Source organism: Amblyraja radiata, chromosome 39 (assembly GCF_010909765.2).
Source record: "Amblyraja radiata isolate CabotCenter1 chromosome 39, sAmbRad1.1.pri, whole genome shotgun sequence".
In the NCBI taxonomy this organism is placed as follows: domain Eukaryota; kingdom Metazoa; phylum Chordata; class Chondrichthyes; order Rajiformes; family Rajidae; genus Amblyraja; species Amblyraja radiata.
In genome coordinates, this window is record NC_045994.1 from 9,544,155 (window position 1) to 9,558,854 (window position 14,700).

Here is a 14,700-nt window from a genome sequence, read left to right on the forward strand (position 1 = left end):
AATTCCACAGTTTAAGATTTTAGCAGCCAAAGGTCAAATCACAGAGATCTCAGAGGGGTTGGAGGTGATTACTAAGATGCAAGTGTGACACGGTGCAAACATTGGGGGAAATCGAGTTTTTGAATGAAGATGTTTTTTTGATTCAGTTCATCTTCACACAAAGTCTGTGGAATTCTCTGCCTCAGAAGGTGGTGGAGGCTGGTTCTCTGGATGCTTTCAAGACAGAGTTAGATAGGGCTCTTAAAGAGAGTGGAGTCAGGGGATATGGGGAGAAGGCAGGAACGGGGTACTGATTGTGGATGATCAACCATGATCACATTGAATGGCAGTGCAGGCTCGAAGGGCCGAATGGCCTACTCCTGCACCTATTGTCTATTGTCTATTTTCTAAATGGATACATTTCGCTAATGGAAAAATAGTAAAATGTAGGATTAAAGGAAGATCAAGGACGTTTTTATCTAAAATCCTAATGACTGGGAAAAATTGATCAAACCCACTTACATCAATACTATCTTTCGCACCATTGAAGTTTAAGAGTTCTGCTACATTGCGCTGAATGAAACTTGACATAATCTCATATTCACTCATGGACACCACATCCTCTACGTACAGGTTGAGAGACCAGTTTTGAGCTGAGCCTCTAGACACCTAAACCGTGGGTCTTTGACTGTCGGAAATGTTTGCACAGAATGTATGCTATGATCCATGATCCCACCTACACACTGCTGCAGATCACTCAAACACTCAGGGGTGAACTGAATGCACCGCTACTGGTTTCTCACCCTTAATCAAATGTCGATGAGGTTTATCACAGCTGTTGACCAAATATGGGTGGAGGCACAGCAGTAGAGTTGCTGTAGTGCCTCACAGCACCAGAGACCCAGTTCGATCCTGACTATGAGTGCTGTCTGTACGGAGTTTGCACGTTCTCCCTGTGACCGGGTGAACTAAACTAAAATGATATCTCGATCACCAAAATGCAAAAAATATATTTCAAGAGTGATGCTACAAGAAAAGTTGCAATTCAGTTTAGTTCATAAGTTCGTAAGTCATAGGAGCAGAATTAGGCCATTCGGCCCATCGAGTCTACTCCATCATTCAGTCATGGCTGACCTATCTTTCCCTCTCAACCCCATTCTCCTGCCTTCTCCGCATAGCATTTGTCACCCTTACTAAGCAAGAATCTGTCAATCTCCACTTTAAAAATATCCAATGACTTGGTCTCCACAGCCACCTGTGGCAGTGAATTCCACAGAATCACCTCCCTCTGAATATAGAAATTCCTCCTTATCCCCATTCTAAAGGTATGCCCTAGACTAGGACTGTCCCACTAGTGGAAACATCCTCTCCACCCACTCTATCCAGGCCTTTCACTATTTAGTATGTTTCAATGAGGTTCCTCCTCATCCCTCTAAACTCCAAGGAGTACAGGCTCAGAGCCGTCATACATTTCAGAACTCCCTGTGCTCACATTTTTTAGGGCATAAATGACAAGGAAATTACTGAAGATAGATACAAAAAGCTGGAGTAACTCAGCGGGACAGGCAGCATCTCTGGAGAGAAGGAGTGGGTGACGTTTCGGGTCCAGACACTTCTTCAGACTGTTGTGGGTTGCCGAATCCTCTGTGTTAGAGGTGCAATATGAAAAACACCAACTTGGGCCCCAATTGCGTAAAACAGATGTTGGGCCCCTTACAGACATCAGGCTTAGAACACAATGGTAGAGATGACATTGAGTCGAAACAAGGAACTGCAGATGCTGGTTTACACAAAATGACACTAGGCTTTGACCACGTAGGTTTCTAGGATAATTTGGCTTCCGTAAATTGTAAATTGTCCCTAGTGTGTAGGATTGTGATAGTCTACGGAGATCGCTGGTTGGCACTGTCTCGGTGGGCCGAAGGACCTGTTTCCACGTTGTATCTCCAAGGTCTAAAATCTGAAGTGTAAAAGTCGAAAGTAAGCCTCTCTGCCTCTACCTTCTTGAAGTTTTGTTGAAATTTTAAAATATTTTCTGGTTTTATTTCAAATTTTGAGCTCTTTTGTTTCTGTTTCTTGCTGTTGTTGGAAATTAATCTAGGCTATGTGTAGCCATAAGGTACATGAATGCTCTGACATGAGGAAGTATAAGCATGAATAAACATTGAGCGGCACAGTGGCACAGCTGGTAGGGCAACTAAACTAAACACGGCGCCAGAGACCTGGGGTTCGATCCTGACCTCGAGTTCTGTCAGTTTACACGTTCTCCCTGTGATCGCGTGGGTTCTCCCCCAGATTATGTGGTTTCCTCCCGCATCTCAAAGATGTTTAGATCCCCATCGAGGGGATCTATCGCAGTCGCTGCCTCAAATAGGCTGGCATTATCATCAAGGACCCACACCATCCTGGCCACACACTCATCTCCCTGCTACCTTCAGCTAGAAGGTACAGGAGCCTGAAGACTGCAACGACCAGGTTCAGGAATAGCTACTTCCCCACAGCCATCAGGCTATTAAACCTGGCTCGGACAAAACTCTGAACATTAATAGCCCATTATCTGTTTATTTGCACTCTATCAGTTTATTTATTTGCACTTTATCAGTTTATTTATTCATGTATGTATATATTTATATAATGGTATATGGACACACTGATCTGTTCTGTATTCATGCCTACTATGTTCTGCTGTGCTGAACCAAAGCAAGAATGTTATTGTCCTATCTGGGACACATGACAATAAACTCTCGTGAATTTCTTGAATCTTGAATGTTCAAGTTTGGAGTTTAATTGATTTCTGTAAATTACCCCTCGTGTATGGGACTGGAAAGTGGGATAATAAGCTAGTATGAACGGGCGATCGATATTCAGCGTGGACTCAGTGGGCCGAAGGGCCTGTTTCCGTGCTGTACCTCCAAACTAAACTAAACATTCCCCTGAATCTTTCTGCCGTCTGGTGCCTTTCAACAGGTTATGGTGACCGAGATCGGATGGGGAACGTCCAGGACTCTCACATGCTGATGGCCAATTCGCAGAGTGAAATGGAAGAATGGGTGAAAGCTATCCGTAGGACAATGGGAAACCTTTCCTCTGGAGGTACCATCATACACACAAACGTTTCCTCAATTGCTGTTTATAACAGATTCTGGTTGTGACAAAAATATCCTGCAAGTGATCCACATGAATGTTATTATGTGTGCATGCAATCATTTAGACCATATTGCCTGACTGGTAATGGAGTTGCGGCAATACTCAATTTCAGGTGGGACTTCAAATGGAGTTCATGTCCTCTATGGTGGAAAGGTCCCAAAGCACTATTTGTAAAAGAGGACATTGGCTTGGGCGAGTTGGTCTGAAGGTCCTGCCTCCCTGTTATATGACTCCCTGTTCTTGAGCAGAGTTGTCTCAAGCCACAAGGCATTGGTTAGAGTAAGGGGCAAAAGGCGTAGGAGGGATTTGAAGAGGAATATTTTTACGCTGAGAATGGTTGGAATCAGAACCAGAGACATAAAGCAGGGAAGCAGGCCATTCTGCCCTAAACGTCCCTGCTGACCAGTGGTTCTTTAGTAACTTGTCAGTTTCTTTGTTGAACTAAATTAAGGCGTATTAATCCTATCTTGGAATCTGGATTGTGGTGTCTGTGTGTGGCAGAGATACTATTCTACCACATTTAAGAAGTATCCAGATGAACATTTGAATCGACATGACATAAAAAACTCCAGGCCAAGCACAGATAATAGGGATTAAAATAGATAGGAACATTGATGGTCAGCTTGGACATGGTATGGAATGGTACTTTATTTGTCACGTGTACTGAGGTGCAGTGAAATTGATTTCAGTATGATAACAGTTCAGTATGGATCACTATGTACTTTAATACATATTAGACAAGCATCTCAGATACAGCCCACAGTGGTAGGCTGATGGGCTGACCCCAATGCTTTTATTCCAGACTAATGTAATACGTTTAAGTCAGATTTCCAGGCTGATATCTCCAGCCTCTGCCCAGCTCACCAGCCGTCACAGTGGGTCTCTTCCACATTGGATAACTCTCTTCAGAACATCTCCATTTAGTCCACAAGAATTTGTTTTCTAACTTTCCCGTTTCCAATAAAGGATCATTGACCTGAAACATTCTTTCTCCAAAATTGCACCCCTGACCTTGTGAGTCATTCTAGCAACTTCTGTTTTTGTTTTAAATAACACGCCAGGCCTCTTGATTACTAGGATAGAAACTTAATTCCTCCGCTATTTCCTTTAAATAGCAACCACGTAATGTGCGAGGAAAGCATTTTCATTAATCGTCTGATAAAAGACTTCTGCAATTTAATAATGCGTTCAGCTCAAATGCCTGTCCTGACATGGTCTATCGTATGTTGAGAGAACCAGTTTAGTTACCATTGTTCAACGTCTAGGGCTTGGTCACATTAAATGTTGAGAGGTTTCTAGCTTTACTCTTAGTTCCAAGTAATCCGATTTATCAGAAAGTATTTTCAGAAGTGTATTATTTACAATGAATAAGCATCAGTTTACAAAAGCTGATGTCCCGTCGATTTCCAGGAAAGAAACTGGAAGCCTGGTATGGTGCAGAGGTGTAACTGCAGAAGGAAGCATTAGTACAACTTCTGGAAAATACTTAACTCTCCCAATACTGGACTGACCCTGGGGATGATTGGGTTAATGTATGAGTAGCGTTTGTGTTGGAAGGAACTGCACCAAAGATAGATACAAAATGCTGGAGTAACTCAGCGGAGTCAGGCAGCATCTCTGGAGAATGTTTCGGGACCAGACCCTTCTTCAGTTCAGGTTACTCCAGCATCTTATGTCTATCTTATGAGTAGCCTTTGTTGGTTCTGGGCTGCACTCACCAGAGTTTAGGAGGATCTCAATGAAACCTACCGAATAATGAAAGGCCTAGATAGAGTGGATGTAGGGTGGATGTTTCCCGTAGTGGGAGTGTCTAGGACCAGAGGGCACAGCATCAGAATAAAAAGGCATTAAAATGAGGATGAATTTATTTTGCCAGTGGGTGGTGAATCTGTGGAGTTATTTGCCACAGATGTCTGTGTGGGACAAATCATTGGGTGTGTTCAACGCAGAGATTGATAGGGTCTTGATCAGTAAGGATGTCAAAGATTACAGGAAGAAGATTTATGAATAAGGGGTAAGCCATTTAGAACGGAGACGAGGAAACACTTTTTCTGACAGAGAGTTGTGAGTGTGTGGAATTCTCTGCCTCAGAGGGCGGTGGAGGCAGGTTCTCTGGATGCTTTCAAGAGAGAGCTAGGTAGGGCTCTTAAAAATAGCTGAGTCAGGGGATATGGGGAGAAGGCAGGAACGGGGTACTGATTGGGGATGATCAGCCATGATCACATTGAATGGTGGTGCTGGCTCGAAGGGCCGAATGGCCTACTCCTGCACCTATTGTCTATTGTCTATAAGGAAGGAAAATTGGGTTGAGAGGGAAAAATAGATCAGCCATGATGAAATGATGGAGCAGATGGGCCAAATGGCCTAGTTACTATTTCTGCTGTGCTGGTAGCTTTGCAATTTGCAATGAAGACAATATTTGTGCACAGTTGGCAGTCTAGCCACTAACTTTGCAGGAACACCACAAATTGCCTTCAGGGTTCCTCTCATCAGAAGTCAAAAGTAGTGGAAGTAAACTCATCTTCCCTGTTGGAGATGCGAAGAAATCTTCCACCTTGAGATCCAACAGCTCTCTGCGAAGGTGGTGGAATCTAAACCTATGATCTTTGAACTCTTTAAGATGCTGGAACGAGTATCAACTTCATCATTTCTCTTCCCTCAGCTGTCTTTGGCCAGCGTCTGACAGACACTATAAGTTATGAGCAAAAGTTTGGCCAACATTTGGTGCCCATTATAGTGGAGAAATGTGCAGACTTCATGCGGGAGCACGGGCTGAAGGAGGAAGGAATCTTCCGCTTACCCGGGCAAGACAACTTGGTGAAGGAGCTGAGGGATGCTTTCGATGCTGGAGAGCGGCCATCTTTTAACCGGTATGCATCTAAAACACTACTGTGAGAACATTATTCCTATAACGCCAACACGTTTCAGAACGGATGTGACAATACCCAATTAGGCATGGAAGAAGTTAGCATGTGTGTCATTCCTAACTGTCACTTGCGGGCGGAGCACCAAGGAAAATTCCTTGTATGTGAATACTTGGCCAATAAACTTATTCATTCATTCATTCATTCATGGATATTGCTGGGGATAGGCTGTTTTATTTAAGGGTGGTGAATCTGTGGAATTCATTGCCACAGACGGCTATGGATGCCATGTCAATGGTTATTTTTAAGGCTGAGATTAATAGAGTCTAGATTAGTACTGGTGTCAGGAGTTATGGGGAGAAGGCAGGAGAATAGTGTTGAGAAGGAAAGATAGATAGATCAGCCATGATTGAATGGTGGAGTAGATGTGAGGGGCCAAATGGCCTAATTCTGCTCCTATAACTTATGAAAGAATATTTTCGTGGACTCTGGGAGATTTAATCAAAGTATTTAAAATTATGAGAAGATAACATAGGATGAGTTTGATAAACTTGTTCCATGGGGTGCAGATCAATCACTAAAGGGTATTGTTTTAAGGTGCTTAATAGGAAGATTAAAGGGAGAGTGAAGGATAAATGGAACACCACTTTGAGGGTATTAATGCACTTACAAATTGGTTGGATGCGCATTGGAGATGCTCAAAAAAGCCATAGACCATGAGATGGGAAGCAGGAGTAATTTAGCCCATGCGTTTACAATGAGCACGGGCAAAGTGGGCAAGAATCGTCTCCTTCTGTGCATTATTTTTTCTTCAAAATAGACTTTATTCAAGTTATAAATATATACAATACCTGTACCTTGCAAAAAACTCCATCTGACATTCTCGGAGGCTATACATACATACAATCCAGTTTCCTCAAATCATAATTTTACCCCACTCCCTTGCCACTCATGTGGCCCACTGGCGTGAAATCCCTACCCTTATTTTGAGGGGCATCTCCACCACACCCTGCTCCCCCATGTCCAGCAGCAGCCGAAGGACCCTAGATTGCCACCCTCCTCCACAGAGCCGGGCATTCACTTCATCAGATAATCATACTATTCAACAACACACTAGTGGTTGGTGGGTGATGCCATATTGGACACTGGATCTAATCTTTCAGCAATTGTGTGCATTAGCAACATCAGATCACACCCCTCTCCACTTTCCTGTCAATTGAAGTCACCAGAAATAAAAATAAAGGAAAGATGAAAAATATATTTTCCGTCATCTACTCTGTCAAAATGAGCTCCAGCGTTACAGCATGAGTATGACAGAGTTACATTTCTCAGGCCTTTTGTCAGCTGAATAACCTTTTAAACCACTTAGTGATTCAGTCATAGCTAATCCAGTCTTGGCCTCGACCACTTTCCCTCGCTCTCCACATACCTATTGTTCCCTTGTAGTCAAAGTATTGGTCATTCTCTCCCTTGAATATATTGAATAACTGTCTCCGCAAATCTCTGCGGTAGAGTCTTCCAAAAAAAATTTATGATCCTCAAAGAAATTCCTCCTCGTCTTTACCTTAAATGCCCCTTTTCTAAATGTTTCCATTTCTAAAGCAATGCCCCCTAGTTCTAGGCAACTTTATGAGAAGAAATATCCTCTCAACATCGTTTGTAAATGCCTGACAGAATCCAACATGTTTGAATTCCTCTAAATTCTTTTCATGCAGTAACCCCTTCATCCCAGAAATTGTTCTCGTAAACCTTCCCTCTGCTTCCAATGCAAGTTTGCCCTTCCTAAAACATGGAGGCCAAAATAACTAAGGAGGTAATTCTAGGTAACATATCTCACTCATCATAAATGACAGTTTATGGAGAGCAAGAATGTAACTTGAGGTATGGATTCGGATTACAAAAGTGCGTGGTTACAGTATGTTCAATCAGAGTCAATTGATTTTGCTACATTTGAAACTTGATGTGCTTTTCCAGCTACATACCGTTTTAAGAAACACTTAACAACAAAATTATATCAAAACTGTGGGGTCTCACCAATGCAGGAGATGAATGAATGAATGAATGAATGAATGAATGAATGAATGAATAAGTTTATTGGCCAAGTATTCACATACAAGGAACTCCTAATTTGAGGAAGGACATCCTTGTGATTGAGGCAGTGCAGCGTAGGTTCACGAGATTGATCCCTGGGATGTCGGGACTGTCATATGAGGAAAAATTGAAAAGACTAGGCTTGTATTCACTGGAGTTTAGAAGGATGAGGGGAATCTTATAGAAACATATAAATTATAAAAGAACTGGACAAGCTAGATGCAGGAAAAATGTTCCCAATGTTATGCGAGTACAGAACCAGGGGCCACAGTCTTAGAATAAAGGGGAGGTCATTTAAGACTGAGGTGAGAAAAAACTTATTCACCCAGAGAGTTGTGAATTTAAGGAACTCCCTGCCACAGAGGGCAGTGGAGGCCAAATCACTGGATGGATTTAAGAGAGAATTAGATAGAGCTCTAGGGGTTAGTGGAGTCAAAGGATATGGGGAGATGGCAGGCGCAGGTTATTGGTAGGGGACAATCAGCCATGATCCCAATGAATGGCGGTGCTGGCTTGAAGGGCCGAATGGCCTCCTCCTGCACCTATTTTCTATGTTTTCTATGTTTGCCTTGGTGCTCTGCCCGCAAGTGACAACACGACATACAGTGACAGTTAGGAACGACACATAAAACATTAAACATTAATAATAAATGCTCCTGACCCGCTGAGTTACTCCAGCACTTTGTGTCTTATTTTTGTAAACCAGCATCTGCAATTGCTTATTTCTAGACGACATTGTCATATATTGAAACTTGTCTTACAGAGATACAGATGTGCACACTGTGGCCTCATTGTTCAAGCTGTACTTCCGAGAACTCCCAGAACCAGTCGTTCCCTGGTCCCAATATGAAGACTTCCTTGCATGCAGTCAGATGATATGCAGCAATAACAAGTTGGTGTGTTGTCAGTCTCCCTGTACTTAATCCTCCACCTTGCTGTTTTCTATTAACATCAAAAAATATGAATTCAATATGCTATCCAAACTTGATAAAAACATTAATAGTGCTTGTACATTTTGCATGGGGTGGCACGCTAAGATTAAACAATTGCCCTCTACAGTTCATATTAAGTCACACGAGATGTCAACAAATATTATTCTGTCTCGTTTTTAATCAAGAAATGGCAACTTCGCAAAGAGATAAAATGTATGTTTTGATCACTTAGTCTGATTGTGATCAATGCTACGTGTTTTTTTTCTTGACAGGGGCAAAAGGAGCTGATGAAACAAATATCGCTGTTGCCTCAGGCAAACCACAACCTGCTCAGTTATATCTGCAGGTACGCCAGTCCACCAGAAACACCCACCAGCCAACCCTTTGATTGCACAGTTTGTTGCAGTGGAAATCAGAATATAGTGTTACAGAGTCATAGAGTCACACAGCATGGAAAAAGGCCCATAGGCCCAACTTGCTCACACCGACCAACATGTCCCATCTACCCTAGTCCCACCTGTGTGCGTTTGGCCAGTATCCCTCTAAACCTATCCTATCCATGTACCTGTCTAAATGTTTCCTGTTTCCATGCTGTATGGCTCTATGACATCAATTCTGCCAATCATCACGAATGTGTAGGAAGGAATGGCAGATGCTGGTTTAAACTGAAGATAGACCCAAATGCTGGAGTAACTCAGCGGGACAGGCAGCATCTCTGGAGAGAAGGAATGGGTGACATTTCAGGTCAAGACCCTTCTTCAGACCTTAACGATGGGCCAGGCTAAAATCAGCAAGGATGTTCCTCATTCATACATCTGCCTGTGATACAGTACATATATCAATGGAGATGACAAGAGTAATAACTAGAGGATATGCATTTAAATTATGAACAAAATAACTAGATGAAACAATAGGAAAATTAATATTCATGCAACATGATTAGGGTTTAGAATGCATTGTTTAATACTGTGGTAAAAACAGATTGAAACGTAGCCTTAAAAAGAGAAATGGATAAGATTTAACTATTTATTCTTCTTTGACTTGGGAAGACTTTGGGAACAGAACAAACAAGATCGGTCTTTGTAGGATTCATCTCAGACTACACAGGCTGCAGGGCCTAATGATATACAATTCTGGAATAATGGAAGTTTGATGCGAAGATTCTTTCTTCATGACAAAATAACTTTGATAATTTGACCCCAGTTAGTTAGATTTAGCTCTTTGGACTAAGGGAATCAAGGGATATGGGGAAAAAGCCGGAACGGGGTACTGATTTTGGATGATCAGCCATGATCATATTGAATGGCAGTGCTGGCTCAAAGGGCCGAATGGCCCACTCCTGCACCTATTTTCTACGTTTCTATGTTCATATGTATTACCTTACATAGGTAAGTCTATAATGATGTGATAAGTGAATATTTCTGCTATCTTTCTTGACCAGGTTTCTCCATGAAGTCCAGCTGCACTCTGCCATTAACAAGATGAGTGTGGACAATTTGGCCACTGTTATCGGGGTGAATCTCTTCAGGCCCAAGATTGAGGATCCAGTGGCCATCATGAGAGGCAAGTCAGGGCCTTAAGTGAAACACTGGCCATTTCTGAATATTATCGTTTCAGACAATGAATAATAACTCAAGATAGACACAAAAAGCTGGAGTATCTAAACAGGACAGGCAGCATCTCTGGAGAGAAGGAATGGGTGACGTTTCAAGTCGAGACCCTTCTACAGACTCAATAATAATAACTCAAGGCTGTTCTTGCTTGAACAACAATGGAATGATGGACAGGAGATGGCTCCTGCCTGTTCAATGTCTGGCCACACCAATGGCTTTTGGGAAGTCTGACCATACCTATAGATTCTACCTTTACATACTCAGGATTTTACTCCACGATCTCTTCCATCTGTGACCAAGAAATGTCGCTTTCATGAGAAAATCCCTGACATAACTGGGAAGAGAGGAATTAGAAAGAAAAAAGTCTAATTTTTATGGTCGATATTCCTATTAGCAACATTAGCAACAACTTTGTGAGTTTTGAGTCTGTGGAATTCTCTGTCTCAGAGGGCGGTGGAGGCCGGTTCTCTGGATACTTTCAAGAGAGAGCTAGATAGGGGTCTTAAAGATAGCAGAGTCAGGGGATATGGGGAGAGGGCAGGAATGGGGTACTGATTGGGGATGATCAGCCAAGTCAAGTCAAGTCAAGTTTATTCGTCACATGCACATACGAGATGTGCAGTGAAATGAAAAGTGGCAATGCTCGCGGACTTTGTGCAAAAAGACAAACAACCAAACAACCAAACAAACTACATGATCGCATTGAATGGCGGTGCTGGCTCGAAGGGCCGAATGGCCTACACCTGCATCTATTGTCTATTGTCTATTGTCTAAATGGATACATTCCGCTAATGTAAAAATAGTGAAATGCTCGATGGTTATGCTGTCATATTAATGTGTCGTGCACACATGGACTAAAGGAAGATGTTGCCACTTTAATGAACAGAATATCTGCGGAAATAACGCGTTACAATGCTGAGAACTATAGTCTGCACTCTGTATCTTCCCCTTTGCTCATCTAGTCACTTGACCTTGAAGTGATTGTATTTAGGTATCATATTATCTAATCTGATTGGATCAGTTTTTCCTTGAACGTTGGTACACTTGAAAATAATGAACTTAAAGCTATTGTTTTTTAAGGTTTGAATAATATGAATTAGCAGGTTAGTTTGTTTAGCAGGAAGTGATGTTCATTTATAAAGGGAACCAGGCCATTGTTAGGGTGCATGACAAAAAAATGTATTCAATTGTTTAAGCCCTGTTATTAAGCAAACTGAACCAATTACTGAGTAATCATCATCTAATATGCCAGTACCTGAAGGAGCTACTGAGGGGAAACTGTCTACAGTCTGTACAAAGATGGGAGTTTTATCAGGGAAGCCTCAAGGGCCTGTCCCACTTTCACGACCTAATTCAAGACCTCTGCTGAGTTTGCCCTTGACTCATACTCACAGCATGGTCGTCACGGGGTCGTAGGAGGTCGTAGGTAGGTCGTAGGAGGTCGTAGGTAGGTCGTAGCAGGCCGTGATGCTAGTCATAGGTACTCGTGGCATCAAGTAGGTCGGGGCGTTTTTCCAACATGATGAAACATGTCCACGAGTAGAAAAGGTCGTGAATTAGGTCGTGAAAGTGGGACAGGCCCTTAAAGCAGTTACAACGATCGTTTCAACATATGCCTAGTTCTGTCTGCAGCCTCGAGATTCGTGTCATCATGTGAGCCCCACTAGATTTTAGTTTCAATTTAGTTTGGAGATTTAGTTTTTAGACCCTTGATCCTGTACCTCATTTATTTTGCAGTTTTCACTTGGTATTTCATATCTGATCGATAGGAGTATGTTGTTACTTGGGTCCCTAGTTTTACCTAAAGACCAAGCGAAAATTTCACAGGTATAAAACTCGGCAGTGAAATGACTCAAGATAGATATAAAGCGATGGAGCAACTCAGCGGGTCAGGCAGCATCCCTGGAGAAACAGGATGGGTGACGTTTCGGGTTGGAACCCTTCTTCAGACTGAAAGTAGAGGGGGGAGGAGAGGGAACTAGGGGTTGGAGAAAGTCAGAAGAAATCGGCTCATGGCCACAGATGACCAAGGAAGGGTGGAGTCCATAATGGGCCAACAACAGATGACCAAGGAAGGGTGGGGTCCACAATGGGCCGGCAACAGATGACCAAGGAAAGGTGGAGGTCATTGAGCCGGTGAGGAATAAGAATCACAAAGGGGGAGTAGTGAGAGTCTCACAGAACCCTCGTCTGAGAAATGCCGCACAGTGAAATGACTCAATCTTTTTGTTTTGTGACAGGTGCACCACAGATTCAGAAACTGATGACTGTGATGATCAGCAACCATGATGAACTATTCCCGAAGCACAAGGATAAACCGCCTTCCCCTTCGACGTCAGACAGCAAGAAAGCTTCCGTACAGCGAAGCATGGTTGGCTGGGGTGCTTCAGAGATTGACGAAGGATCCACGACTGATGCTTACACGGTACACTTGTCTAAGATCTGCATCAATAACCAGCCGACAATAATCATTCTGAATCACCATCAGTAGTCCAACACTCTCACATCAGGTTCTTTGTCAACAACTACTATTTAGTTAGTGATGATAGACACAAAGTGCTGGAGTAACTCCATGGGTCAGGCAGCATCTCTGGAGAAGATGGATGGGTGATGTTTCGGGTTGGAACCCTTCCTCTGACCCCATTGACTGAAGAAGGGTTCCGACCCGAAATATCACCCATCCTTTTTCTCCAGAGATGCTGCCTGATATGCTGAGTTACTCCTGCAGTTTGTGTCTATCTTCGGTATAAGCCAACATCTGCAGTTCCTTCCTAACATTGAGTTGGTGATTATGGTCAAATAGCAAAATGGTCCATTTTTTTCCGTTGGAAGAAACAGCCAAAATTTGACATTTGATGAAAACTTAGTCAAATGAGGTAGGTTGTGGGAAGCATCTTTGGGAGGAGTTGCGAGGCCAAGATCGAGAAGAGAGATCCAAAGCCTGAACCCTAGATTGCTGATAGCAAGGAGCCTAATGTTTGGGCAAGGAAAATGGGGAGTGCACACACAGTCACATTTGAAAGCAATGGTTCAATGGTGCTCTATTTGAAAGCACTTCCTGAGGGTTGAACACCAGGAGATGAAGATCGAGATAGGGATGGGCAGGTCCCCAACTCATCATCAGTGGCTGTGTGTTTGCTTCACAGATGAGAACATTGGTTGATAGCTCCATATAGCCTTCATGCCTCGTAGATATGAGGAACCCACCAACACTATCTGTCTTCACTCTTGCAGGGAATATAGGGCATTGTCATCAACGAGCCCATTGCCAGCTGACCAGCAGCACAATTTCAATTAGCTGCAAAATGAATTGGCTAATGCTTCCAGATTGTAGACTCAAAAGAGAAATCCAACTTGTCCATGGTTAGGCAAACTAAGCTAATGAACGTGAGCTATTGATGGTCTGTGGGGTCAAGAACGTTGACTGAAAGAAAGAACTAAGCAAATGCCAGAAGGTGGGCTGGGATCGACCAAGTCGGTGACTGGTCTGTAATCTTTTCACTCACACATTTGCCTCCATATATTTGTGAATTCAGCCAACATTTGTAACAAGACGGACATGAAAGGGAGAAGATGAAGTCAGTGGGCATTGGGAAACATATCAAGGTGATAATATGCAATCCAGTTAACGGTTTATCCAGTTCAGTGGGAACACTCATGGCTCCGATTCAGAAGTCATGGGTTTGAGTCCAACTCCAGGATTTTGGGGACATAATCCATGCCACTGATCCAAGTGAAAGAACTGAGGGATCATTGTTTTCTTTCATACAAGATGATAAGGCAGAGATAGATAGATGCTTGATTAGTACGGGTGTCAGAGGTTATGGGGAGAAGGCAGGAGAATGGGGTTAGGAGGGAGAGATAGATCAGGCATGATTGAATGGTGGAGTAGACTTGATGGGCCGAATGGTCTAATGCTACTCCTGTTCCTTATGATCTTGTGACCTTATAATTCAAAACCATGTCTGCCCCCTCTGGCAGGGGCAAAAGACCCTTGTAGTTACGGTGGAGATGATTAGGTTGACCTATGAGGAGTGTTTGACGGCTCTGGGCCTGTTCTCACCAGAGTGTAGA

The 14,700-nt window shown here is 42.9% G+C and overlaps 1 protein-coding gene across 1 annotated transcript in view; it reads left to right on the plus strand.

The window, feature by feature from the left end:
* Positions 1–14,700, plus strand: part of arhgap25 (Rho GTPase activating protein 25) — a 45,108-nt gene that overhangs the window by 21,624 nt on the left and 8,784 nt on the right. The window contains exons 4-9 of the mRNA XM_033013882.1: positions 2,947–3,072; positions 5,789–5,996; positions 8,845–8,977; positions 9,286–9,359; positions 10,455–10,576; positions 12,867–13,051. Coding sequence (XP_032869773.1) covers positions 2,947–3,072; positions 5,789–5,996; positions 8,845–8,977; positions 9,286–9,359; positions 10,455–10,576; positions 12,867–13,051 — 848 coding nt within the window. The remainder of the gene's footprint in view (positions 1–2,946; positions 3,073–5,788; positions 5,997–8,844; positions 8,978–9,285; positions 9,360–10,454; positions 10,577–12,866; positions 13,052–14,700) is intronic.